This window comes from Cavia porcellus, unplaced genomic scaffold (assembly GCF_034190915.1).
Source record: "Cavia porcellus strain 051 isolate PalLab524CR breed Dunkin Hartley unplaced genomic scaffold, mCavPor4.1 scaffold_28, whole genome shotgun sequence".
Classification (NCBI taxonomy): Eukaryota; Metazoa; Chordata; class Mammalia; order Rodentia; family Caviidae; genus Cavia; species Cavia porcellus.
In genome coordinates, this window is record NW_026947511.1 from 43,237,648 (window position 1) to 43,265,044 (window position 27,397).

The 27,397-nt window shown below is 61.7% G+C and overlaps 1 protein-coding gene across 2 annotated transcripts; it reads left to right on the forward strand.

Moving 5' to 3' along the window:
- Positions 1-770: 770 nt before the first annotated feature.
- On the forward strand, positions 771-12,152 carry Fgd2 (FYVE, RhoGEF and PH domain containing 2). 2 transcript variants are annotated; one of them, XM_063238950.1, is made up of 17 exons: positions 771-957; positions 1,166-1,260; positions 3,410-3,641; positions 4,378-4,458; positions 4,736-4,884; positions 5,817-5,973; positions 6,066-6,204; positions 6,406-6,464; positions 6,540-6,686; positions 7,001-7,093; positions 9,190-9,269; positions 9,341-9,371; positions 9,528-9,620; positions 9,731-9,862; positions 10,766-10,903; positions 11,183-11,329; positions 11,678-12,152. In XM_063238950.1, exons 2-17 carry the CDS (start codon positions 1,193-1,195, stop codon positions 11,891-11,893), a joined length of 1,962 nt encoding a protein of 653 aa, XP_063095020.1. In that variant the 5' UTR covers positions 771-957; positions 1,166-1,192; the 3' UTR covers positions 11,894-12,152. The 2 variants fall into 2 exon arrangements, with proteins under 2 accessions (XP_063095020.1, XP_063095018.1); XM_063238948.1 differs by having other exon boundaries at positions 6,066-6,464.
- The last annotated feature ends 15,245 nt before the right edge of the window (positions 12,153-27,397 follow it).

The following is a 27,397-nucleotide window of genomic DNA, read 5'->3' on the forward strand; positions in this document are numbered from 1 at the left end:
CTAAATCCCAATATTTGGGATTCCTTTCAAAACTGACATGGAAAAGGTCACTAGTGGTGACCATAGTCTGGATAGGGGGCCCTGGGTCAGTGTTAGGGGCTCACGGGGTACGTTATGCTCTTCAGTCTACTCTCGCATATATCCTATACTCTTCATAATAAAAATACAAACGGAAGCACGGCACTGAGGCTGGGTGAGGCAGGGAGCCCCAGTGGGAGAGCCCCTCAGTGCCGTGCTCCATCAGGTTCTCTGGGTACCAAGCACTGCAGGCTGGGTTCCCACCCTGCAGGACCTGGCTCCATCTCCACGGGCCTTGGCTCAGGACAGCACAGAGCAGCCGCAGCAGGAGAACCCTGCTCAGCCCGGGGGCCTGAGTGCAGGGGCAGAGGCAGAGGCTTTCGGGTCTGGGAGCCCTGGGACAGCTCAGGAGGCCTGGGGCAGGAGAAGCCACAGGACAACGAAGCATCCAGAAAGCAGCAAATCCCTGCCGGAATCCAGGGCCCTCGCTTTGGCTCTGGAAATCAGGCTTCTCTTTGTGTTCTTCCTGGGTGACTTCAGGAAGCCTCTGCACCTCTCTGATCTTTGCTGTCTCTGCGGAAAGTGGGCTCGGCTTGGGCGGACTGGGAAATGCCCACACAGAGCGCCCAGTGGTGGAGTCTTCTCGACTCTGAGCACCAGTTTCAGGGAGGAAGCGGCCTCTCTTGGGGCATCAACGCAAAAACAGCAGCTTTTTTAGTTAAAAAAAAAAAAAAAAAAACGGTTTCTCTGCAGCAGTGCGCAGAAGCAGAGGCAGAACCACTGAGCTCCGAGGGCCCAGGAGGAAGCTCCTGAACTTCTGAGGGAGAAAGTGAGGCTGGCCAGAGCCACTCAGGCCACCAGACCAGTTACGGGGTCAGCTGCAGAGCCTCTGTAGTCCTCGCAGGTGGCTCTAGAACTGGAGGTCCACAGAAGTGAGAGGTCAGCGAGTGGGCCATCCAGCCCCCTCTATGGGAACAAGGGGCCTTTCCCTTGGCCACCACGGCTAAGGGGTCACTTCCTCCTTCACTCTGAAGCCCGCAGCCAGGCCTGCTGGGCCCTCAGGGAGGACACAGGATGTCCTAGGCCAACTGGGTCCTGCAGCCAAGGTGGCCGAGGGTCCAGACTAAAGAGCTCTCTCCCTCCCTAGGTGCAGCAGGGTCTGAAGGCCTTCGGAATGGAGCCTGTGGACAGGGAGAAGCCACCCTCTGTGTCTAGCCTGGTGACTGTGTTTGAGGAGGGCAGGTACAGGGCCGCTGGGGGAAGGCTCGCTCTGGGCTGGGGCTGGGGCTGAGGTGGGGTGCGTGTGGGGGGGCCCAGGCTCCATCCAGGCCCAGGTGCAGGCCGCTGTGCTCTCCTCGGTTCATGCCCTGCACACCTTCTCCCAGCTGGGCAGTGCCCACTGAAGCCCTGGAGAGTAGTTCAGAGCTTGGGAGCCCCAGGGTGCAGGAGCAGCAGGGTTGGGGGTAGGCTGGACGCCTGTGGGGCCTGAGCGGGCGGGGCTCATCAAAGGGTGCCCACCACAGGCCCCACCAACTGGTGACCCTGGCGGTGCCACCCTGTGTGCTGTGTGTGTGTCTGTGTGTGTTTGTGTGTGTATGACAGTCACCGAGCACCCATGTAAACCCAGAACTGGGTTAGGGGCTCAGGAAGTGGACTGAGGGTTGCAGGCTTTGCCGTGGTCATTGCTCAGGCACCCACAGCGCCAGGAGCTGAGGAGGGGGTGGCAGGAACTTCGGGGAGCGGGAGAGGCTTCTGTCCACCACCACATGAGGTCGCGGGCAGCAGATGTGCTGGGAGGGGCGGAGGAGCTGCGCCCAGGCGTGCAGGAACCCCGAAGCGCCCCGTGGGCCCGAAGTGGGCGGGGCGAAGACCCCTGGTAAAGGCAGCTGGGCTTCCGCCCCGAGTGGGGCGGGGGGTCCTGCAGCAGGGCACCCCGGTCAGCACCGAGGACAGCGCTGGCACCACCCTCCCGGTTGCCCACCGATGGGAGGGGATGGATGCCCAGCCAGGCAGGTGCCCTAACCCTCAGGAGGAGCCAGGCACGCTGTGGCCCCCGCACCGGACAGCGCCCCTGCCAGGGGAGCCCTTCCACCCGGGGGGGGGCGTGGGCTTCCGTGGGCGCTGCCCCCGCTGGGCCTGGGCTTCTCTGTGATGCCCGGGCGCCTCCGCTGACCTGCAGCAGAAGCTGGCCCGGGGCTCGCGGGAGATGCAGGCGCGGAAGCCAAATGCAGAACAGAAACCCGGGCCTCAGCGCCGCGGAAGCAGGTCCGGTGCTGGGAGGGGGCCGGAGCCCGGGGGAGCAGCCCAGGTCGCTGGCCACAGGCTTGGTTGGGGAAGTCGCTGTGATTCTCGGACGCTTCTCCGTGACAGGGGTCAGGGGGCGGGCAGGGCCTCAGGAGAGCTCAGGGCGCCCCCCGGGCTCACACCCCACCTTTGCTGGGCCCGCGCTGCAGGAGGCTCAGCCTGCCTGAGCCTCAGTTTCCACGCTGCGAAGCGGGTGCGAGGCGAATCTTTCCCTCGGAGTTTGGGGCTCTGTCCTGGGCCGGCTCAGGGTTCCCCGGCTCTTCCCCAGCAGGGGGCGCGCCCTGGTGGCTCCCTAACCCTACAGAGCCAACAGCCCCGAAGTCCCTGGATGAAGGGCAGCAAAGCTGCCCCGGCGCACAAAAACAGGAACCCTGCGCCGGGCTGGCTGTGGCCCCTGCAGGGGGTGTGCAGGGCATGGGCCCCGCCAGACCTCGCGTCAGCAGCTCTTTAGGTTATTCGGTGGCTCCCACTTCCCCTGATCGTTCATTGCTGATGCAGAAATTAAACCAGAGGCCAGATGGAGAGCAGCCACAGCGAAACTCTGTCCATCTTGTTCCAGTGACCATGCATGTCCATGTTTATAGCAGGACGGTTCATGATAGCTGAATCTTAGGAGGGACCAGTATGTCCATCTACAAATGATGCCACGTGGTGGCGCAGTCCTGTAATCCTAGCACTCAGGAGGCTGAGGCAGGAGGGTTGCTGTGAGTTCAAGGTCAGCCTGAATTAGACTGTGAACCCCTGTCTCGGAAAAAAAAAAAAAGAAAAGAAAAGAAACATAAACTCTTGGTAATAAATACAAAAGCCACCTGTGTGCAGAAAGAGGGGGCTCTCTGGACGAGGCTGCACTTTAAAAAGGGAAGTATACAGTTCCCCCAAAACAGTGTGCATTGACTCATGTGGACCTGAAGCTCCCCCCAGGCAGAGTTCCATGAGGGAGAATCGGGGTCTTCCTTGGCAAGTTCCTGTAGAGTGCCAGGGCTGCTACACCCAAGTTGACACTGTCACCCGAGCACCCCGCTAGGGCTTGGGGCTCCTGCACCTCCTGTTCCCCACCGAGGAGCCCTCAGATCTGCTCTGTTCTCAGGACCTCAGGAGCGGCGCCTGGAGACGACAGCCCGGGAGGCGCACAGCATCCGCAGGAGTGTAGGCCAGCCCTGTCCCTGGGGCCCTGGGAGATGCTCCCTGCTGAGGAGGCCCCACAGTCTCGGCCCAGGACTGTGAGCAGGAGCTACCTGAACTCCCTGAAGGACAAGCTGTCCAGTGGGGCCTGGAGGAAGTCTTGCCAGCCGGGGACCCAGTCCCCATCAGAGACCCAGGTGTGAACCCTGTGTGACCAGAGCTCAGCCAGGAGCTGGACTGTGCTCCTCTCACAGCCCAGCTGGGTCCCTGTCACACTCTTCCCTGGGTCCTGGGTTCCTGGGTGGGAGTTTTTAGGCAGGAAACAGAAATGTAAAGAACTGGGCGTGGTGGCACATGCTTGTAATCCCAGCACTTGGGAGGCTGAGGCAGGACGATCACAGAGTTCAAGGCCAGCCTGGGCTACAAAGTGAGCTCAAGGCCAGCCCGGATGACAGAGTGAGATCCTGCCTCAAGCAACAGCAAAGACCTCGCTCGAGGCCGCCAAGATAGGAATCCTCTGGTTCCCAAGGAATCCCTGCTTCCTTCCGCCCACACCGCCAGCTTCCCCGCCTGCGTGTGGACGTCTCTGTGCCCGAGCACAGGTCTCTTCCTCTTCCGAGGACAACAATCCTCCTGGCCTGGGCTCCGCTCCTGTGACCTCATTTCACCTAAAAGGCCCCCCGAGGGTCCCCGTTTCCAAATGCAGTTACGCTGGAAGCTGTGAAGGGGCCCCCAGTGTGGGCCATCACAATGTCATTGCAATGTGACCTGGGCTGGAACCGCAGGGTGGCTCAGCTCTCACACCTGGGACCTGGACAGGGAGTTGGGGTGCCTGTACCCTTCCAGCAGCGCCTCCCAAGCAAATGCAGGTGGCAGCCACCCAGTCTTGAGGCTGAGTTCCAGGCAGGAATCTGAGGCCCCTCTCGCCTGCAGGAGCCGGAGGAGAAGAAGATCGTCCGCGAGCTGCTGGAGACGGAGCAAGCCTACGTGAGCCGCCTGCACCTGCTGGACCAGGTGGGTGCCCCAGCCTGGCCCCTGCTGAGCGCTGCCCTCCTCCATGGGGCTGAGCCCCAAGGTCTCAGGGTGGGGCGGAATCAGGATCGCAGCCCGTCCCCACCCCCAGGGGCTGAGTCCCCCACAAGGCACAGGGCGCCCCAGCTCACCCTTCTCGGCCCTGGCACTCTGCCTTCTTGAAGCAGCCCCCGCTGGTGGGGGACAGGGAAGAAGATGCTTCACCAGGCTGCATGGGCTCCCCATGGGCAGCGGTGAATGACCCTGCTGGCGGGTGCAGGTGTTTTTCCAGGAGCTGCTGAGCGAGGCCCGCAGCAGCAAGGCCTTCCCGGAGGAGGTGGTCAGGCTCATCTTCTCCAACATCTCCTCCATCTACCAGTTCCACGCGCAGTTCTTTCTCCCGGAGCTGCAGCGCCGCCTAGAGGACTGGTGAGGCTGCGGCAGTCCTGGCCAGGATGGGGACAAACCAGGCACCCGGCTCCCTGCTGGGAGGCCACTGCGGTCTCCACTCTGGGTGTGTGGTGCTTTGCACAGCAAGGAGCTTGGATGGACAAGCCCTGAGTAGTGACCCATGCCTGTCATCCGAGTGGTCTGGGAAGCTGAGGCAGGGGGATCTCGAATTGAGGCTACCCCAGGCAACTTAGTGAGATCCTGTCTCAAAATTTAAAAGGAATATTTTTTTTTTTAATAAAAGGAGCTGGTGGGGTGAGGGGATAATTGCTTGGTGGCAGAGCGCTCCTGCTTCGTGTGGCTCAGACACGGGAAACCTGTTTTCCGAGGCAGCCTCGGGCACTCAGTGGTTAACTTACCCACTTTCTGTGTTTTGCCCTAATGCCTGAGACGTCCTGAAACAGCCGGCAGGGCTGGGTAACTGCTACATTCTTTCTGCTTGTAATTGCTGGAACCTTCCCATAGTAAAGTGTTTTGAAAAGAAGGAATAACACCCCACGAGCTCCCCTTCATCACCCCTACTTTGGCACAGTAGGGCAGAGAGACCGAGCGATTTGCTCCAGGTCACACAGCTACAGTCCTTGGCGTGGCTGGGAATAAACCTTAGGCAGGCCAGTTCTGCGTGGTTCAGTTTTGTTTTGAAACAGTGTAGCAGCTCGGGCTGGCCTTGAACTCACTATGTAGCCCAGGTTGGCCTCGAACTAGCAGCGATCCTCCTGCCTCAGCCTCTGGGATTACAGGTGGGCGCTACCACGCCCGGCTCAGCCAAGGCTGTGTACTGCTAGGTTGGGTCAGGTGGGGCTCCTCCTGGTCAGGGATGCAGGGATGACGCCCCTCGCCCTCCAGCTGGCCCCGAACCTGCTTGGGGTCAGAGGTCACCACACCAGGCCCCTGCCCGTGTCACCACGCAGGACGGCCACGCCCCGCATCGGCGACGTGATCCAGAAGCTGGGTCCGTTCCTGAAGATGTACGGCGAGTACGTGAAGAACTTCGAGCGCGCCGGCGAGCTGCTGGCCACCTGGGCCGAGAAGTCGCCCCCGTTCCAGGAGGTCATCACCCGCATCCAGGTGAGCGCCGCAGGCTGGGCGTCCCCGGCTCTGCGCTGGGCGCCCCGCACCCCAACCTCCCTTTCCGCCCCTGCCCCGCTTTGCCCCCCAAGAGCAGCGAGGCCTCGGGCAGCCTGACGCTGCAGCACCACCTGCTGGAGCCGGTGCAGCGCGTCCCGCGCTACGAGCTGCTGCTGCGGGAGTACGTGCGCAAGCTGCCGCCCGGGGCGGCCGACCGGCCCGACGCCCAGAGTGAGGAGGCGCGCGGGCCCGGGGCCGGGGCTGGGCCGGGGTGGTGGGGTGCGGGGCCCGGGAGCCCCCGGGCTCGCGAGGGCCCACAGCCGGGAGGGCCCAGGGCGGGACTCGAACCGGCGCCGTCGGAGGCGACGCGCGTGCGCCCCGCGCCTTGGGGAGCGCGGCCCCGCCTGACGCCCGCCGGCCTGCGCTGCCCAGGGGCGCTGGACGTGATCTTCTCGGCCGCCCAGCACTCCAACGCCGCCATCGCCGAGATGGTGAGGCCCGGCCCGCCCGCCCGCCCGCCCGCCCGGCCCGCTGGCGCCGGGCCCGGCTGAGCGCGTCCCCCGCAGGAGCGGCTGCGGGACCTGTGGGCCGTGTACCAGCGCCTGGGCCTGGACGATGACATCGTGGACCCGTCCAACGCGCTGCTGCGCGAGGGCCCGGTGCTCAAGATCTCCTCGCGCCGCCGCGACCCCATGGAGCGCTACCTCTTCCTGGTACGGGGTGGGGGGCGCCCCCAGCTCGCTGTGCAGCCCGGCTTGGCCTTGACCTCATTTGGGCCCGACGCCCCCAAAAGCCAGAGGCTTCCCCGAGATCCGGCCCGGGGCCCCACACGCGGAGGTGCTCGCCTCCATCAGCCCCAGCACCTGAGCCCCAGGAGCAGCCTCGGGGTGTCTGGGGTCCCATGGGCAGGGCGACCCCTCGGGCCCATCCTTGCCTCCTTCTGTCGCTTGGGAGCCCCGCCAGCTGTCCCCGGGGGTGGCAGAAGGGAGGGGACCGCGGTGCCCGGCTCACCCCGTGTCCTCCACAGTTCAACAACATGCTGCTGTACTGCGTGCCCCGGGTCCTGCAGGTGGGCGCCCACTTCCAGGTGCGGACCCGCATCGATGTGGCCGGGATGAAGGTGGGTTCTGCACAGGCTGCCCAGGGCTGGGAGACCATCGGGGTCCCCACGGGGTGGTGAGAGCCTGAGTGCCTGCTGCTCCCCAGGGCGCCCACCGCACTCCAGGGGGCTCTGGCCCTGGCCAGCCCAGCCTTCCCTGCTGTCCACACCTGAAGCCCTCACCCCCCAGCTAGCTCTGTAGGTGCAGCCTGTGAGGCTGGGTCCGGGGAACCTGAGGACTTGCTTCTGTCCATTCAGTTATTTCGGGGTCCTGGGGATGGAACCCAGGATCTGAGACTGGGTGCCAAGCTGGGGGGGGCACTACAGTGCTGGCCTGTGTGTGGCGTGTCCTGGCCCAGGTACCCCTGTGCTGGGGTGGGCCCCCTGACTGGGTTGTCCCTGAGGATTAGAACTGCACCCTCCCCTCAGAGCCTGCTGAGGGCCTCCATGGAGGGCCGGTGTTATATCCTGGGGTTCTGTTTTGTTTTTTTTTTTCTAGCAGTACTGGACTCAGGACCTTACACTTGCCAGGCAGGCACTGTGCCACTGGGCTATATCCCTGGGCATTGTTTTATTTTATTTATTTTTTTTTTTGTGATGGTCCTTTAAAAGTAGTTTTATCTGGGCACAGGTGTGCATGCCTATAATTCCAGCAACCCAGGAGGCAGAGGCAGAAGGCTCTCAAGTTTAAGGCCCATCTGGTCAGTTTATCCATTTAGCAGGAACCTGTCTCAAAATAAAAAGGGGCTGGGGATGTAGCTCTGTGCACAGGGCCTGGGCGCAATTCCAGGTATCACAAACTAAACCAAAATTAGAGACTCTGCATCCTGGGGGTGGCTGCCCACAGACCACCATGGTACCAGTGCCTGAAAGGGGCCGTGTGGTGGGTTGCAGTGTCCAGCCCGTGAGTCCCCCACGGCATGCAGAGCCACAGGGCCCTGGGGGCTCTTCTTGCCCAGGGTCGAACAGTGGTCAGGTTTGAGCTCGGCTGTGGCATGGGGCAGCTCCAGCCAGGCTTCTGCTCCAAGCTGGTGTGTCCTGGGACCTCAGGCCTGGCCGGAGGAAGCCACGCCTCACCCTTTTTCCCTGGCCCTGGCCCTGGTCTTTCCCAAGCACCCAGCGTGGGCAGCCTGGAGGTCATGGAGGCCAAAGCCCTCACCTAGGGTGTCTCCTTTCCTGTCCTGAAGCTGCCACGGTATCGTCCCGGCACTGTGGGAGGCTGAGGCAGGAGGATTGCTAGTTCAAGCCAAGCCTGGACAATTGGGAGACTTAATGAGACCCTGTCTCAACAGGAGGGTCAGGGTAGGGATGGAGCTCAAGGTGAAGGGCCTGCGGGTGGACACAAGGTCGGGATTTGATCCCAGCCTTTGATCCCAGAGAAACTCACCGGACCAACCTGGTGAGTCTGTAGTTCCTACTATAGCGGTCACCCAGCGCCCTCTTCTGGGTAGCTTGGGCATGGCAGGCACAGTGCTGTCCATCTCTGTGCAGAACCCTTTTCTAAGCCTGGTGTGGAGGCAGCCTGACCTATGACCCCTGACCTCCTCCTTCCTGAGTGTCAGACAGTCCTCATCCTCAGCGGCTGATTCTCCCCACAGTCTGACATAGTCCTGCTCAGGGCTAGCCTACAAAGAAAGAAGCGGTGTGACCACGCACATCCCTGGGGACGGCATGTACAGCTGTGCAGGTTGTGCACTGCACAGCACACCTCATTGTAAGAGGCACTGTCTGCAGCGGGCCACAGAGCTGCCTACTCTGGTGCGCACTCATGGGTTGGATATTTGTAGCAAGGGTTGCCCGACAGATGGCAGTCAACTGTCTTTACCAATCAATGAAATCTGGATAAGATGCCAGTTTGCCACAGATGTCAGTAAAACGTCTGGGGGCAGCAGATCCTTCTCGGATTGGCACAGCAGCTCTGGGCAGACGGGCAGGGCTCTCGGCTGACCCCAGCCCCATGAAATAAAAACTGTGGAGAGTAAGGAACAGCGGGCGGCTCCGGCGTTGACTGGTTCAGCGGGACTAGGCGGTGGCCTCACGCTGCCTGTCCCCGCGCCCTGCCCGTGACGGGTCCCCGGGCGCCGGGCTGACGGGCGCCGTCCTCCCTGGCCCTGCAGGTGCGGCCGCTGCCGGACTCGGAGTTCCCGCACTCATTCCTGGTGTCGGGGAGGCAGCGCACGCTGGAGCTGCAGGCGCGGTAGGTGGGGACGCGGGGCTGGGACGCGCGCCTGCCCCGCCCCGCCCGCCTCACGCGCTCCCGCCCCGCAGGTCCGAGGAGGAGATGATTTCCTGGATGCAGGTACGGCCCCTGCGCGGCCTGTGCATCTGGGTGACCTGGCCTTGCGTGCTGGGTCCCCAGGGTCCACCGGGGCTGCGGGCGGTGGCCCTTGGGTGCCGGGTGGGTGGACACGGAGAAGCCACTGCCCCTCTTCCCACACGCTGCCCCTGCGCCCAGGCCTGCCAGGCCGCCGTGGATCACCTGGAGAGGCGCACTGAGACCTTCAAGGCCGCGGTGCAGGGCCCGGAGGGCGACGCCCAGGAGCAGGAGGTGCGGGAAGCGGGGTTCGCTCCTGTTGGGGCTCCCAGGGCCAGCGCGGAGGGAGGGGCTCAGGTGGGGGCCGGACACAGACTCAGGCAGCGTCCACCGCGTCCCCGCAGCTGCAGTCCGAGGAGCTGGGCCTCCGGGCCCCGCAGTGGGTGCGCGACAAGATGGTGACCATGTGCATGCGCTGCCAGGAGCCCTTCAACGCCCTGACGCGCCGGCGCCACCACTGCCGGGCCTGCGGCTATGTGAGTACTGCATGCGTCCCCGCCGCTCCTGGCAGCACTGGGCACGGGCACCGAGCTGTGCTGTGGCCGACTCGAGCCCTTGCAAAGGGCTGGGGACAGGAGGGCCAGGAAGGTGGCCTCACACATGTTCTACTGCGGTTGGGACAGAAGTGGCTTTCTAGCACCGAGGGCGCGCTGGCACCCAGAAGCAGGTGACGGTCACTTCCCGAAGCCACCTAGTGGCTCCACATCTGTCCCAAGCTTTGAGTCAATTTGTGGTCTCAGCCTCACAAGCGGTTCCCGTAACTTCTTAAAAAGCAAAAACGGAGCCGGGCACCGCGGCTCCCACCTGCAATCCCAGCACTCAGGAGGCTGAGGCGGGAGGATCACCATGACTTGGAGGCCAGCCGGGGCTATGTAGTGAACTCAAGGCCAGCCTGAACTGCATAGTAAAACTTTCCAAAATTAATAACAATAATAATAGTAATAATAAGTGCACGTGGTGGCAGGAGGGAAAATGAGTGTTTACTCAGCTTATAATTTCTCTCTCCATTTAAAACCTACCAGCAGGCGGCCCAGGCCCCTGCGTGGGGTCCAGCGTGACACTCACCTGGCCTGCCGTGGCCCTGGCCACGTTCCCAGCACCACAGCAAACAGAGTGCCCTGCTGTGCAGGGCACAGGGCCTGGCAGTGCCCCACCCTGGTTGCTGCTGAGTCAGCCTCCCTCGGCGTCCCGGTGACCTGGGTGCCAGCCTCCGCGTGCCCACCTGCCCCTTGGGTCCCTGGGAGGGCGGGGCCCACGCTGGGCACAGATAGCAGCAGGGCCTCCGGGCAGCTCCCAGCCCCTCGGTGCAACCCCAGGCTGTGTGTCCTCCCTCCTGGCCCGTCCCCCAGCCTAGTGTCCCCGCCTGTCCCCTCCCGCAGGTCGTCTGTGCCCGCTGCTCTGACTACCGCGCCGAGCTGCAGTACGACCAGGGCCACCTGCACCGCGTGTGCGCGGCCTGCTACACCTTCCTCACCGGCTGCGTGCTGCCCGAGGGCCGCAGGAGGGGCATCCTGCAGGTGAGGCCAGACCGGCCGCGTCACCCGGACCCTTGTCTCTGCCCCAGAGCCACAGGACAGGGCCTGTCCCAGGGAGACCCGGGACACCCAGGACACCCCAAATCTCACATCGTGGGCCCAGGGGCTGGCTAACAGCACGGCCCCTTGGAGGTCAGGTGGACGGGCCAGCGACCCTGCAGACCAGAGTGGGCGCCACCTCCCCAGGGACAGCTGACCCGTCCCTCCCGACGTGCCCTGGTGCCCCCGGCCCCACACGTCCCTCCGTCCCCCTCTGCTCAGAAAGGGGCCGCAGCCGGGCCCGACGGCAGCGTGATGAGCGGCTTCCTGCAGCTGCTTGGGGACAGGTGGGGCCGGAGCGGCAGCCGCAGCTGGTGTGTGATCCCCCGGGACGACCCCCTCGTGCTGTACATCTACGCGGCCCCGCAGGTAACACTGGCTCTCCGTGCACCCGTGGGTACTGTCAGACAGGGAAACTGAGGCCCCGGGAGAACGGGCAGCCCCAAGTCTCGGCGTTTCAGAGCTGAGTATTATTCTCTCCTCTCTTGCATCCCTTTGCCAGCCCACCCACCGTTGGGGGTTTGGGGACGATCCTTTAACCAAGCCAGGCATAGTGACACATGCCTGTAACCCCAGCATTCTGGGAGGCTGAAGCAGGAGGATCCCAAGTTTGGGCCCCTTCACAAGTGAAGCAGATAAGGAGACCCCTCCTCTAAATAAATAAAGGGGCTGGGGCCTCAGCTCAGCACGAACACCTGGTCACGGCTCTCTCCGCAGGACACGCGGGCGCTCACCTCCATCCCGCTGCTGGGCTACCAGGTGACAGCCGGGCCGCAGGGGGACCCACGTGTCTTCCAGCTGCAGCAGTCGGGCCAGCTGCTCACGCTCAGGGCCGAGACAGAGGAGCTGCAGGGCCGCTGGGTGGAGGCGGTGGGGCGGGCGGCGGGCGGCGGGGCCCCTGGGGAGCCCGACTCGGCTGTGCTGTCTGACTGAGCAGGACCACGGTGCCCGGTGTCTGCCGCGTGTGTGTCCCTTCACCCCCGGCAAATGTGGGTCTGTCCCTTCCCTTCCGGAAGCAGTGACCGAGGTCCCTGTTTGCCTGGCAGAAGGGGCTCCTGGGCCTGGACTGAGAACGGAACGTCTGGGTACCCCAGGATTCCTGCTGCTTCACAGCCTGGGTCCCCCAGGGGCTGTCCCCCGGCCCTGAGGGCGGTCAGATGACAAACAGACACAGTCCACTTGAGAATTAAAACCCCCAGTGCTGTGTGTGGCTTCTTGGGTCCGCGAGGGAGGCAGAGGTGTTTCCGGGAGGACCCCGCAGCATCTCAAGGGCAGCCTGGGATTCGGGGTGAAGGAGAAAGCAAACCCACCCTGGGTCGGGCCCCTGGCAAGCTCTGAGTGGACAGCGGTCATTGAAACAAACCTAGCGGGTGGCCCTGTGCTCGGTGTTTACCTGGGTTATTTCATTTTAATCATCAAGAAGCACAGTTCTGGAGCTGGGGATTTAGCTCAGCGGCATAAGCGCCTGCCTTGCAAGCAGGCAGTCATGAGTTCGATCCCCAGTACCCATAAAAAGGAAAAAGACAAAAAAAAAAAAAGAGGCACAGTTCTAGAACAGGTATGTGGGTACTTGTCGGGAATCTCAGCACTCAGGAGGCTGAGGCAGGAGGATCCCAACTTCCAGCCCAGTTTGGACTACTTAGTTCTGGACTGCTTGAGCTGCTGGCTGAAGAGGTTGCATTTTCCTGAGAGGCCACGAGGGGGCGCCAGTTGACAGCTGTCCCCAGCCACCCACTATGGGGGCCTCTAGCCTGAAAGTGGGGCAGAGTAGACAGGTCCCCTTTTTGTCACTGACCCGGTTGCCTCTGCCCGGCAGGTCACCTGCCTCTGCCAGAGGCCACATCCCTCCTTCGGGGCATTTTAAAAAGATGTTAAAAGACAACCTAGAAAAAGCATTAAGAGAAGCAGATTCTGGGGGCAGCAAGTGCCAAGGTCCTGGGGCTGGCGGCTGCCTGGTGCCTGCAAGGAGCAGCCCTCAGGGCAGCCTGGGGGGCAGCAGATGCTAGCCTCACATAGTGGCTGCTCGAGGCCACGCCAGGTGGGCAGGGGTCATGCAGGAGCTGCCCCACACTCCATGGCATTCAAATGCCATGGAAAGCTGGATGCCTCTGATCCCAGCTGCTCAGGAGGCTGAGGCAGGAGGACCAAGGGTTTGAGAGCTGCCTGGGAAACTCTGCGAGAGGCCGCCTGGAAACATTTAAAGCTCTAGGAGGCATTAGAGTGCTTGCCCAGCTGTGCCGGGCGGTGGCTGCTGGGTCTCGGCCACATAAGACTTGAACACACTTGTGCCTTTGGGAAGGGGATGCATTAGGGAAACTGAGGCGCCCCTGCCCAGGAGCATTACACATCTCTTCAACTGGAAGCTGTGGAGCTGCCCAAGGCCTGGTCCCATCCCCAGCACTGCTGGAAAGGAAATGACAGAGGCCCTGGAACAAGCTTTCTGTGTTCATCTGGCTGCAAGGGCATCTGTGGCACATTATGGAGCAGCAGCTGCGCACGGGGCAGAGGCCGCGCCTGTAACCCTGGCCAGCATTCCGAAGGCTGAAAATGAAAAAAAAAGAAAAATGAAAAAAAAAAAAACACTACAAAGCAGCTGACATTTCTAAGCACTCGGCGTGTGCCAAGTGCCACTCAGGGCCTTGGCAACCACTTTGTTCATTCTCCTGTTACCCGGACGCAGGACGGGAGCCCCAGGTGTGTCGTGGGTAATCCTCCCCCAACACAGGCTAGGAGTGGCTGCTCCCGGGGGCCTGAGACACCTGTGGGGTGTCCGTGCCTTCCTGGCATCACAGTGACTTCCACAGTTGCAGGGACTGTCACTATACGGTACTCAGGCCCCCACACTGACACCAGAGCCATGCCCCCTCCTGGGAGCTTCAGGCAGCACAAGACCACTTTCTCCGCCCATTCCATGGAGGGGTGGGATCAGGATGTGATGGCCAGTGCAAGCAGCCTTCAGGTGGCAGGAGTGATGGCTGCAGCGTTCAGAGCTCTTCTGGGCTGGGACTGTGTGACTTGGGTGGCCCCGACCTCCCCAACCTGATTCCTCAGCAGATGACACAGAGTGGCCTGGGCAGGTTGGGACTTGATGATTCTGAGGGCCTCTGACTGTCACTGCCAAAGGTGCTTCCAGAAGTGGATCAGCTCGGTCCTCGGAGCAGGCCACACACACGCCGCCTCTGTCTCTGTCCTGTAGCCTCGAGTCCAAGGCAGACGGCCCTGAGCCAGGTCCCGCCTGCCCCTCACAACAGCCTTCACGGTGGGGATCAGCCTTGTGGGCAGGGCCCTGTCCGCGCTGTTAAACTGCTGGGGGCCTCCTGGAGCCCGGGTCTCCACGTCTTTGCTCAGGCTGAGGCTGTGTAGGTGGCCTCACGGCAGGCAGAGTGGGGTACAGGGCGCAGGTGGGGGGGCGCCCCAGCCAGGTGCTGTGGGGTGTTAGGATGGGACGGGGCAGGGAGGGACAGCAGGTGCTTCCGCGTCACCTCCTGGGGTAGGGAGCTCGGCCAGGAGCCCCCTCCGTCCGCTCCTGAAGCGGCCCTGGGTCCTCTCCTGAGGCCCTCGGTGGTGCCGTGGCGGCTGCCTCAGTGTCCTGATTCGGGACATCTACTGCTCCTGCTTTTTGTGACTCTGGGGGAGGACCGAGCATCACACAGCATCCAGTCCAGTGACTAAGGTGGACACGGTTCTGCTGGACGGGTCCCCAGTGATCACTTTTTGTGACTCTGGGGAAGGACCGAGTGTCACACAGCATCCAGTCCAGTGACTAAGGTGGACGCGGTTCTGCTGGACGGGTCCCCAATGTCACTGTATCTTGGCTCCCACGCGGTGAAGGTGCTCCCACCTCCCTTTCCCAAGGGCTCTGTGAGCTCTGCCAGGGGGAGCCACAGGCACAGAGCCTCCGCCCCGCCTGACCCTGCCCACTGCCCAGAGGCCCCGCCCGGCCTTCTGTGTGCCCGAGTCCCCCGTGCCCGAGTCAGCTGCTCCACCTGGTGTCCCACAGCGAGGCCCCTCACTGTCCTCGGGTTGGAGGGTTTTTCCTGGGGGGCACCCGCCGAGGGGTACGAGTTTACTGCCATGCGGGGTGACAGTGATGCTGCTGTTTGAGCCCCAGCCCCAGCACTCAGGGTGTTTGCTGCCTAACCCAAGTTCAAATTTTATTTATTATTATTTTTAAAATTTTCTTCTTTGGTGCCAGCAGTTGAACTCAGGGCTTCATGCTTGCCAGGCAGGTTCTGCTCTGTTGAGCCACCTCCCTGTCCCCTGTCCACTATTTTGGTGTTTTGAGCCAGAGTCTCAATATGTAGCCCAGGCTGGCCTCAAACTTGTGGCCTGCAGCTGTAGACCCTCCTGTCTCAGCCTGCTGGGGGCTGGGATTCCAGGCGTGCACACCACGCCTGGCTGTTTACTAACTGTAGACATCTGTTAGGTGTGAGGTCCTCACAGCCCTGTAACAGTTTAAACATACACAAGCTATCAGCTCCTTTCCAAGGAAAGGGCCGGGCATGGTGGCACACACCTGCTGCCCCGGCTCCTCAGGAGACTGGGGCTGTGCCGTGCCGCCTTATCTCAAAGTAAAAATAAATGCTAAAAGAGCTGGGGTGCAGCTTTGCCTGACATGTGCCAGGTGCTGGGGTTTCCTAAAAAAACCCCAAAACATAAAAACAAAAAACAACCGGGCGTGATGAAGAGCACCTGTGAGCCCAGCAGTCGGGAGGCTGAGGCAGGAGGATCTCTGGAGTTCCAGGCCAGGCCGGGCTACAAAGTGAGACCATATTGAAAAAAAAAAAAAGTAGCAATTTCCCACTTCAAGTCCTCCTGGCAGTCTGCTGACCTGCCGCCCCCGCTGGGCTGAGTCTGGGGTTACTGAGCGGCTCCCCCTGAAACACCAGCTCCCCTGCTGGCTCCTGCCCTGGGCGCACTCCTGGGATCAGCGTTCCAGCAGCAGCCTCCTGCGTGGCTGAAGCCGCCCTGCTCTCCGTGCGCCCCCTGGTGATCATTTTCTATGCAGATTTATTATTACCGTTATTAGGGGATTGTTTTTGTTTTTGTTTTTGAGACAGGGTCTCACTAGGCTGGCCTTGAACTCACTGTGTAGCCCAGGGTACCCTCAAACTCGCATCAATCTTCCTGCCTCAGCCTCCTGGGTGCTAGGATTGCAGGTTGTGTGTCACTGTGTCAGGCCACCACAGGACCTTTGTGCCTGCTGCTCCTCCCCTTTCACCTCCCACCCTTGGCAGAGCTCCAGGGCCACGGGCCTGCTAAGCTGTCCCCGTGGGCGTAGTGACACCACACCGTGCTGACAGGCTGGGTCCCTGACCCGTCCTCATCAAAGCCTGGCTGATAACCTTTCACCGGAAGCTGCCCTGAGCCCACAGGGCCACCTGGCCCTGACCTGGCCCCACCCCGGCCCGGCCCTGCCTAGCCCAGCCCTGGCTCCACCTGATCATCCCTCAGGGCGGCCCGCTGGCTAGTGGGCAGAGTGCAGATTTGGGGGCCTTTTCTGTCCCACCCCCAATTGTCCTCAGAACAGGAGCCGGCTTTGAGGAGCCCCCGCGCCCTGGTCCCTGTGAGCGGAGTCTCTACTCCCCACAGCAGGCGGTGGACCCAGATGTGGTCCCCAGGCCAGGCCAGAAAAAGCCCCGGGCCACCAGGCCCTGGAGCCCAGTCCTCTGCCGGCAGCGGCCTCACGGCTGCACTTCCTTCCCGCACACTGCTCTAGACCTAAAGAGGGTGAGAGCAGTGCACAGCCGCCTGTGCGGCTGGCATCCCAGCACTCTAGGAGGCTGAGGCAGGAGGGTCTCCAGTTCAAACCCAAGCTGGTCAGTTTAGCAGATTGTGTCTCAAACGGAAGGAAGGAAGGAAGTTAGGAAGGAAGGAAGGAAGGAAGGAAGGAAGGAAGGAAGGAAGGAAAAGAAAAGATAAAAGGGCTGAGGTGGAGCTCGGTGGGAAGACCCTGGATCCCATCCTGGGACTAGAGCAGCAGCGCTAACCCAGCCTCTGGGTGCTCGTTCTCCCGACCGCCCCTCTCTGAAGCCCTCACCCATAGCGAGCCCAGCAGGACGTGGGCTTTTCCCCTGGGAGGGACCTCGAGCTGCAGTGGCCAGGGGTCCCCAGGCCAGCCCAGGCCCTTCCGAGCTCTGAGGAACAGCGGCAGGGGAAGCCTGGGCCCCAGCCGCCCGGGAAGCCCATGCACAGCCCTTCAGGCCGGCTTCCTTCCTCATTCTCATTCTCGGAAGGCCGGGCCTGCCCTCCACTCAAGGCCGCGGGGCTGGGAGAGTTCAGCCGGCCTGTCCCCACACAGCCAAGCCCTGTGCGCCCCTCGGAGGCTGAGGCAGGAGGGTCTGGGCCAATCCGAGTGCAGACCCTGACAGTGAGACCCTGACCAAAAGATAAAAAGAAACTCTGCAGTATAAATTGCCAGTTTTCTCCAAGGCCTGATTGGCTGGAAGTGAGGAGGTCAGGGAACTTTACGGGGAGGGTGAGTGGCTGGGTTATGGGTTCCGGGAAGAGAGTGGGGTGGCCCCAAAGTAGGACAAAAGTCTTCCACTGCCTCACCCAGGTCACCCGGACCCAGGCCAGAGCAGGGTGGGGGACAGTGGGGCAGGGAGCGCTGGGGTCACCGGTTCCCCTTGAGTCTGGGTGCTGTGACATGCTCTGGTGACAGGAGGTGGGAGAAGCCATGCTGTGAGACTTCAGAGGCCGGGACCCCAGGGGAGAGAGGCCAGGGTCTCCCACTCTGGGTGCCCCACTACCAGCACGCTATATAGCCTGGGCACCGACCAGCCCAGCCACAGAGCTGTCCCTGCCCTGTGATTTGGGCTGATTTGTTACTCAGCAGTGATGACTGCTACACCCTTCTACCCGGGTTTGCTGCTGGGATCTCTACCCACAGGGGTCACTTCAGTTAGGCAAACTCAGCTGTGATGGCTTGTGGACCAATAATGCTGTTTTCCAGGAGGTGTCCTTGCCACTGGGCCATCGGCAAGAGGAGGAAGGAAATGTGGTGTTTCCCTGGGGCACCGAGACTCACAGAGATGTGACTGTCCCAGCATTGCTCAGCACATCCACAGAAATGCTGTTATGGGTTGAATTGTGCCCTGAAATTCCAGTACTTGGAGGCTGAGGCAGGAGGATCACTGCAGGTTTGAAGGCCACCTGAGAGATATAGTTTGAGACCAGGCTGAACTACATGGTGAGACCCTGTCCCCTAAGAAGGAGGAGGAGGAGAAGGAGGGGAGGAGAGAAGATACCACTTGTTATTCACACTGCCTGGCATCCTAGCGCTCGGGAGGCTGAGGCAGGAGGACTGCCAGGAGTTTGAGGCCAGCCTGGGCTACACAGCAAGGCCCTGTTTCAAAACACCAAAAAAAATTTTTTTTACACAAAATAATAAAACTAAAACGTGTTACATAGTGCTTTCTCCTCAATGCACAAATTTCACTAGGAAGTCATCCTTAGTCGACAGCGTGGTGAAGACTGAGCTAGAGATACCGAGTAATATCTCAGCTAAGGAGGCGCAGGAGAGGGCTGAGCAGGCCGCTGGGAAAGCTTCTGAGGACGGACCTCGGCCTGAAGGCACCACAGTGAATTAGCTGGTGAGAAACAGCGCCCCGGAATCTCCACTCTCAGGTCCATTTAATTAGACAAAAAGAGGCGGAGATAGACAGACACAGAGACCCACAGCTCTCGGTGGCTCGCGATCAGCACCAGCCTCTTTTTCATCTCTGTGTTTTCAAAAAACAAACAAGACTGCTTTGTAGAAACACAAACACTCAAAGTTTGTCCTTTTTGGTTTGTTTGTTTAAGGAATCGTAGGTCAGCCTTCACTCAGCAGCTCTGGATGGAGAACTGGACACTGTTTAGAAAGAGGCCGGAATTCTCAAGGACAGATCCCTGACATTGGCTCCCAGGAGCCCCTCCCAGCCCTGGTGGCCGAGGTGGCCACACCCACGGGGACGTCCTGTCTGCAGGCCTTCTCCCTACTTTGCCAGTCAAAACTGATGACCAGAGCCAGACATGGTGGCTCACGCCTGTAATCCCAGCACTGGGGAGGCTGAGGCAGGAGGATCTTTGCAAGTTTGAGACCAGCCTGGGCTACAATGTGAGCTCAAGGCCAGCCTGAACTGCATAGTGAGACCCCGTCTCAAAAAGACAAAAGAAACCCTGATGACCCGGGCCTCCAGAATTTCTACACAAGGGCTGGGAATGTATCTCAGTGGCCCAGCACCTGCCAGGCAAGCACGGGATGCTGAGTTTAATTCCTAGTACAAAAAAAAAAAGGCCATTTCTGTACAGGAAGGTCATGCCTGAGGGCTTTTTAAAAGATACTGGGCCCGGCAGGGGTCTCTGTCCTGTCGGGCCAGTGCTCTATCTCTGAGCTGCAACCCCAGTGCTTTACTGTTTTTTGTTTTGTTTTGGGCAGAATCTCAGGAGGGGGGGCTGGGCTCCCACTTGCCACCCTCCTGTCTCAGTCTTCCGAGCAGCTAGGATTGTAGGTGCAGACTGCTACACTTGGCGTGAGGAGGGTCCTGGCACTGATTTCCAACGTGTACTTCCAAAGCCGGCACACAGCGTGCAATTCACTACAGGCTAAAATCACCAAGCGTTGCCAGCTGTGGTGGCCCTTGCCCTAATCCCAGCCCTCGGGAGGCTGAGGCAGGAGGATCACCATGAGTTCAAAGTTCAAGGCCAGCCTGGGCTACACAGTGAGCTCAAGGCCAGTTTGAACTACAATGACCTTGTCTCAAAAAGCCAAAAAAAGGCGGGGAGCCGGGGTTTAGGTCAGCAGCACAAGAGCCGGCCAGGCAAGCGTGAGGTCACGGGTTCAATCCCTGGTACCAAACAAAGCATGCCTTTCCATGCCGTCACCCCACCACCACGCTGGGCAATTTCTTGCCACCTTCACTGTGAGTCACACATTGAGGCCCCGAGGTGAACGCTGGGGAAGGAACAGCACCACGCTCTGGGGATTCCCCTCACCGTAAACAAAACACATGAGTGTGCACGGCGGACGGAGAAAGTAACACCATGGAGAAAAGCAGAGAGGGGGACAGGAGTCCAGAAGCCCTCGGAGGCCCCGTTGGTGCGCACCCTCAGCAGCGTGGACACAGCTGACTCGGAGAATCTCGGGGCGGGATCCGGGAGCTCCTCCCGGCTGGGGAAAGGCTGGTGGCCAGGGGAGCTGGGCTCCTGCTCAGGGCAGAACCGGCCTGGCCCGTGGTCAGCGCCCACACTCAGTGGCAGCTGTTCTGAGTGTCGGGCCAGCGAGCAAGTCTCAAGGTCGTGTGGCTGCCAGGCACTGTGCACGTGCCCGCAATCCCAGCCCTCGGGAGGCTGAAACAGGAGGGTCTCCAGGAGGTTGAAGTCAGCCTGGACTACAGCATGAGATCTTGCCTTAAGAAATACACAAAAAACAAAACAAACAAGAGTCTGGGTCCTGAGGGCTGAGGAACTGAGCTTTCCTCCTGCGGCCCACGAGGGAGGGCAGGCCGGGCTTCCGCAGACCCGAGCCTGCCTGTGCATGCTTGTGCACCGGGCGGGCCGGGGCTGCGGAGGACCCGCTCTGGCTTCCTCTCTGAAGGCCCAGTTCCAGTGTGGCACTGGGCCTGGCGGGAAAAACCCAGGGCTCCTCTTCCCGGGCTGGGCGGGGAGGCCGGCAACTTCTTAGAAAGAAACTGAAAGCCCCGGAAGGCCCCACCGCTTCCCTTCCTCGAAGAGGAACTTGGAGCGCCCTGGCGGGAAAGTCCTGGGGCTTCTCGGAAGCCGGGCCCACAGCAGTGCCGAGGAAAACCGCAGGCCGGGAGGGGGGACGCTGGGGACAGTCACAGCGGCCACTCAGCGAGCGGACAGCAAAGCTGCTGGCCACCTCCTGGGGGGGGACTCACGCTGCTCCCACCCTGGGGCACCCACGGGTTCTCCCCCATGCTGTCCCGGACCGCACCCCCTGGGGACAGGTGCCCAGCGTGACACGGGTGGTCGTGAGCACTCGGGTCCACCCTCCCAGGATGGAAAAAATGAACACAGCAGCCGGGCGTGCTGCTGCGCGTTTCTCATCCCAGCACTCGGGAGGCTGAGGCAGGACAGTGGCCTGGGTGCCACAGTGCGACCCTGTCTCAAAAAAACAAAAGAAAAAACGGGAACGGAAGGAGACGATGGAGAGTCATCACCTGGCCCTGGGGCTGCGGCCCCACGTGCCCGCAGGGGCAGACGCAGACGCCCACGTGTGACCTTGTTTGCCCGCGTGTCAGGGAGGACACACGTGCACGGCACGGAGGTGTCAGCGCGCCTGCGGGTGCCCGCACGTGTCCCCACGTGTCCCCAACGCCTTCCCGCCGGCAGGTGGCGCTGCGCTCCGCCTCTGCGGCCCGCCGGCTGCAGTGCCAGGGCTAAGGCCGAGGCCACAGCTGGACGCGGCCACCTTCCTCCGGGCCGGCGGCCTGGCTGCCCTGCGGTCGCCCAGCGTCCCCGCCGGCCCCAGCCCGCAGCCAGGGCCGTGACCGGCCGCACCCCACTCCCACTCAGCTCGCGTCCCTCCGCGAATTCGCTGTCCCCGAGGGCAGCTGGAGCCCCCACGCAGAGCACGAGGTTAAAAGTTGAGCTCAGCCTGACACTAGCTGCGATCCTCCTGCCTCAGCCTCCCACGTGCTGGATGACAGGTGCGCACACTGCGCGGAAGGAAATTTTTCATTTTTTTCCTTGGTTCTCACGATCCAGTCCAGGGCCTTCACCGTGAGCTACATCCCATTCCTTTTTTAAAATTTTTATTTTGAGACGAAGCCTTACCAAGTTACTAAATTAGCTAGACTTGGACTTGGTGTGCTCCTCCTGCTTCGGCCTCCCTCGGGGAAGGCTGGATCACACAGCCGGCTCGCATTTGCATTTCTACCGCGCTCCGGGGTGGGGCCGGCGCTGCAGAGGGGGGCGCTGCACTCCCGGTGCACGCCCGGGATCGCACGGGGTCGCACGGGGTCGCCCCTGGGGCCGGGCTGCAGAGCTCGGTGAGGCCGGGGGGGGGGGGGGGGGGAGGCGGAGCCTGCACCCCGAGGCCTCATTGTTTCCCGCCAGCTGCCAGCGCCCCCCCCAGGAGGTGGCGCGGGCTGGGCCACGTGGCGCGCGCTTTCCCGGGAAGGGAGGGTGATTCCTGGGAACCCACTTCCCTGTCCCCTGCCTCCTCCCCAGCTGTCACAGGTAGCAGGAGGCCACGTGGAGGAGAAAGTCAGGCCGGCCACCTGACCCCATCGGCCTCCTCCCGGGCTGGCCACTGAAGCAGTGGTTTCTCCCCTGTCCCCTCCGCCCCTGCCGCAGCCCAGCTGTCACCCGTCCTCTGCCATCCAGGCCCAAGGACAAGGCTGCTCGACTCAAAGGAGGCCCCACCGGATGGGGGACACCCCGTCATCCCACCACGCTGGGAAGCTGAGACAGGAGAATCACAATTTTGAGCCCAGAGTGGGCCATGTAGTGATGTAATGAAACTGGGCCTCAAAATTAAAAATAATAATAATAACAAAAACAACAGAATACACACAGGCTGGGAATGCGGCCATGTGAGGACTCGGCTCCATGCAGAGGACCCGAGCTGGCCCGGAAGACGCCTCCCCGCCCGGGATCTTCCGGGAAAGGGACGCTCCGGGTCAGAGGGCGCAGCCCTGGCGATGCTCCCGAGGCGCGCACCGACCCGCCGCTCTTTCCCAGGAAGGTCGCGGCTGCCCAGCTCCCCGCAAACCCCGCCCAGCCCAGTTCCTAGGGTGCGGGGTACAGGGGGCGCCCAGCAGCCCTGAGGGATGAGGAGCCCAGCCAGGCCCTGGCAGGCGCTTCCTCCACCCCATGCCCAGGGAGCCCCAAGGCACCTGAGCCCGCACCTGCCCTCCTGTCTCCTCCGAGTGATGTCCCCCAGGAGCCACTGCTCCCCACCATTCCCCACCCTGCGTGGCTCCCTCCTTCACCGCTTCGGCTTCTCAACAGCAGCCAGAGAGGTCCCGAAAGCCCAAGCAGCTCACATCCTCAGCTCAAAACCCTCACCTGGAGCAGGCATGGGGCCTGGTAATCCCAGCACTCAGGAGGCTGAGGCAGGAAGATCCCTGTGAGTTTAAAACCAGGCTGAACTGCATAGTGAAACTGGGTCTCCATAAAATAAAATAAAACTCACAAGTAAATATGGCCCGCCTGGGGACAGCCTGGGAGCCCCCTGGCTCAGCAGCACCCCTTCTCCGTCCACTCTTCCCTCCCTTAGCTCTGCTGGGCGGATTCCTGCCCCCTCCACCCTCCCTCATCGCCCATAAAACACCAGACGATGACGCCCTGCAGCCCTGGCTGTCCCGGGGCCTAAATGACAGATGTGGGTCAACAGAGCACATGGCAGCCCGCACAAGTGGCCGGGGCCACCAGGCCACCAGCGCCCTGCTGCTGTGTGCTGTGTTCCCGGAAGTCCTGGCCACCCTCTCACTGCAGCCTCCTCCTGGAAAGCCATCGACGTGGGTGGCTGGGAGCAGCCTGGTCCTCCCTGGCCATGGGCAGAGCAGAAGGACGAGGACCAGAGGACGGGGCGCCCTGCCCGTGGTCCCCGGGTCAGCGTGGCCCTAAGACACTCAGGCTCCCTGACCCTGCGGGCCGCTCAGGGCCGGCCCAGGGGACCCAGCAGGATAAGGTGACAGGCAGGGTGATCAGGCCCTGTCGGGAGGGTGTGGGCCTCAAGCGAAACTGGGAGTGGGGCTGGGAAACTCCATGTCTAGCCAGGCGAGGGTGGGGAGCCCGACTCAGGCCCCAGGAATGGGTGGGACCGGGCGGACACTTCCTCCGCCCCGCACTGGGTCCTGCAGCGTCCTCCGAGGCTCTCGGTGGCAGGCAGTGACCTGCCGGCCGCCCCTGTGGGAAGTGCTTGGCGAGGCCCTGCCTGGCTCATTAGCGGTGACTCACTGGGCTCACCTGGCCGAGGGGACCCGTCCTGCTGCCCGGGAACCAGCTCGGCAGGCCCCTCGGAGGGCACCCACTGCATTCCTGCGCTCCCCTCCCCCAGCACCAGGGCATGGCCTTTGGGGCGCCTGGTCGGGCTTGGGGTTTCTCCAGTCCACCTGCACCTGTTTATTGAGCACCTAATACATGCAGCAGGAACTCGGAGAGAGCCGAGCTGACCCACATGCGGCCCGCATTCCTGTGGGGAAAGTCAGACAATACACAAACAAGCCTGGTGCAGTGATGTAAGTGGGCTGCCCAGCTGCTCGGGAGGCTGAGGCGGGAGCATCCCTGCAGCCCAGGAATTTGAGGTCAGCCTGGACAACGCAGCAAAACTCCACCTCAACAACAAATAAGAAAACAAGCCAGTGAGTCACGGGGGCTGTTAAAGGCGGTGATTGCCTCAGGGAAACAGAGCTGGGCAGCGGGCCGGGGCAGGGCCAGGACTGTACACAGGGTGCTTGGCCGGGGCTCTCTGACAAGTGATGTTTGAACAGATAAGAAAGAGAAAAGGTGGCCAGGGGTGGTGTGCACACCTGTAATCCCAGCACTCAGGAAGCTAAGACAGGAGGATCATCATGAAATTGAGGCCAGCCTCGTGAACATAGTTCAAATCCAGCCTCGAATACATAGTGAGACCCAGGACAGACAATAAAATGAAAATCGAAGGGGGGGTGTGTGTGCAAAGGTCCTGGGGTTCAATCTTCAATACTGCCAAAAATAAACCAAATAAAATTTTTTAAAGGACCTGGCGGGGTTCATGAGTACAGCAACCCACACCCCCTGGGCTAATAGACCCGGGGCGGTCGGGGCCCTCAGAGACTGGTGTGTGGCACCTGGTGGGAGCCATGGGTGTCAGCGTGACTGCCATTACTGCCATTGTTTGTTCTCTGGATTGCTGCTCATCACTCGAGGTCATAAACCCTTCCTCGGAAAAGGAGACCCCGGGCCACATGGCAATCGCTGTGAGCAAAGAGCAGGGTAAAAGCTGCCACCACCCCACCCCCAGCCTAGCCGGCACAGCGGCCAAGATTCCGGGGAAACCTGAAAAATTCCTCTTTTACGAGGAGGCGGGCTCCGGCTCCCGTCCCGGGCTGTGGTGTTTTCGGTGTCCGAAGCCCTGAGTCACCCTTAATCACTGCCACAGTCACAGGCTCTGCTGCCGCCCAGCCGGAGGCCACGCTGGGGCGCTGGACAGGGGAGTGCGGGCGCGTCCTGCCCAGAGCGGGGTCACCCTCGCCAGCCGCACCTGAGGTGGCCTCCCCAGGGGTTCCTGCCTACAGACTTGGCGCGGGCGACAGTCTGTTTGCTCTCTGGAAGGAGCGTCCACGTCCACACCCACGGCCTGCTGCCCTGGCCCAGGGGGGAGGGGAGGGGAGGGAGTGGGGTGCTGACCCCGGAGCTTCCCTCTGGCCGAGGTGGACGCCGCGCTGTCCCTCCTGCCCAGCCCCGTCTGCTGCATGAAGGTCCATGTCAGCCAGCCCCGTCGGGGTCACGGTTGGGGAACAGGCCAGGGTGCCTGTCCCCGCGGGCTCTGGAGACACAGGACAGGGGCTCAGAGACCCCCAGTGCCCCGGGGCATCTTGCAGAGACAGGCGAGGGCATGGGTGGCTGGGGCGGCTCAGGGTCCTGCTGCGTGTGCAGCTGAGGTTCACCCCGGTCCTGAGAGGGGGGCCCCCAAGCAGCACCCCGCCGGGTGCTTCTCTGCGCTTTGCTCACACACAGGCGCCTCGCCCTCCTCCACAAGGGCTCGGAGACCTCCCTCCCAGCCTTCCTTCTGGGGGGAGAAGGGGGTTGAGACTGCCCAGGTGAGCCTCGAATTCCCCGGGTCCTCCTGCCTCAGCCTCCCAAGTGCTGAGATTACAGGTGTGCACCACCACTGCTGGTTCCTGAAGCACCACAGATAAGGAGGCCGAGGCGGGAGGGTCACCGGGAGACGGAGGATACCCTGGTCTGCATAATGAGTTCAAGGCCAACGGGAAATACACGGGGAAACCTGGCCTGGAGCACCAACTGCGTCTCCCTGCAGGGCCCCAGCCAGGTGTCACCTTGGTTTACCCCTTCCTCTGCCCCTGGGGATGGCACCCGGGGTTGGCCCTGCCTGGAGCTCTTTCCTGGAGCCCCGGGGCCAGGCTTTGAATGGTCCAAGTCAGAGGCAGACGGCAGTCCCAGGGCCCGGTGACAACAGGCCTGCGGGAGGAGCTGCTGCTCCCAGGATGCTGCCTGCCACGGTGCTGGAGCAGAGAGCGGAGGGGCTCGGCCAGGCTGGGCAGAGGCAGCCCCTGGCCTGCTCCGCTGGACTCGGCCCAGGTTATGGGTGGAGAGTGTGCCAGGGACTAAACGCTAGGTCGGCGCCCAGGCATGGGCATCAGGAGCCCTGTGGAGGGCCAGGAGCAAGAGATCTGTGTTATTTCCTTCCCAGTACTAGGGTGAACCCCAGGGCCTTTGCACTGAAGCATACCCCATCATCTCCTCCCCCTCCCCCTCCCCTCCCCCTCTCCTTCTCCTTCACCTTCTTTTGTTTTTAAGGACAGTCTTGTTTAGTTGTCCAGGCTGGGTTCAAACTTGAGATCCTCTTGCCCCAGCCTCCCAGAATGCCAAGATTACACCTATGTGCCACCAGCGGAACAAATCACATGGCTCACAAAAAGAGACACTGTGGGGCTCGGGATTTACTCAGCGGCACTGGGGTCTGTCTGGCAAGCGTGAGGTCATGAGTTCGATCCCCAGAACCAAAGAAAAAGAGAGACACTGTGTAGTCTGTACCTGTTAGAGGGGGCACTAGGAAAAAACACTGAAAAATACAAGACATAGCAGCAAGCGTGAGTGTGGAGAGACCTGAGCCCTCGGTCGCTGGGGCTGAAAGGTGCCTCTGTGGCAGACACAAATCCTCAAGCGACTAAATGTTGCCAAGGGTCGAGGCTCACGCTTGCAGTCCCAGCACTCTGCGAGGCTGAGGCAGGAGGATTGTTCTGAGTTCAGGGCCAAACTGGACTGCGCAGCAAGCTGCTGTCTCAGAATACAGAACAAACACAAAGGACCCTAAATAAATCAAAGGGCTGGAGACCCAGCCTAGTGGGGAGGCCGGGTACAATCCTCAGTACAAAATCAAAATCACGCCCTCCGAAGTCAGCAGGACATGTTTGAGGTGACACATCAGGGACTGCAGTGCCCAGAGGGTTGATTCGCGGGTGTCTTGGGTGGATTTAGGTGTTCGTTTATTGTTTTATGTGAGACAGGGTCTCACACACAGAGATCCTCCTGCCTCGGCCTCTCGAGTTCCAGGCATGTGCTACTACATCTAGGTTCGGTCTTAGGGTCCCGCGGTCTAACATTTCCAGACTCCTAGCTCTGTGTGGACCTTGAGCTGTGTCACCGCTGCCCCGAGGCCTGACCTTGTTCCCTCGCCAAATAAACACAAGTCAGCCGCAGGCGGGAGCGCCGGGCTGGCCTCACACGGGAGGCCCTGAGAGCAGCCTGGCCCAGCCC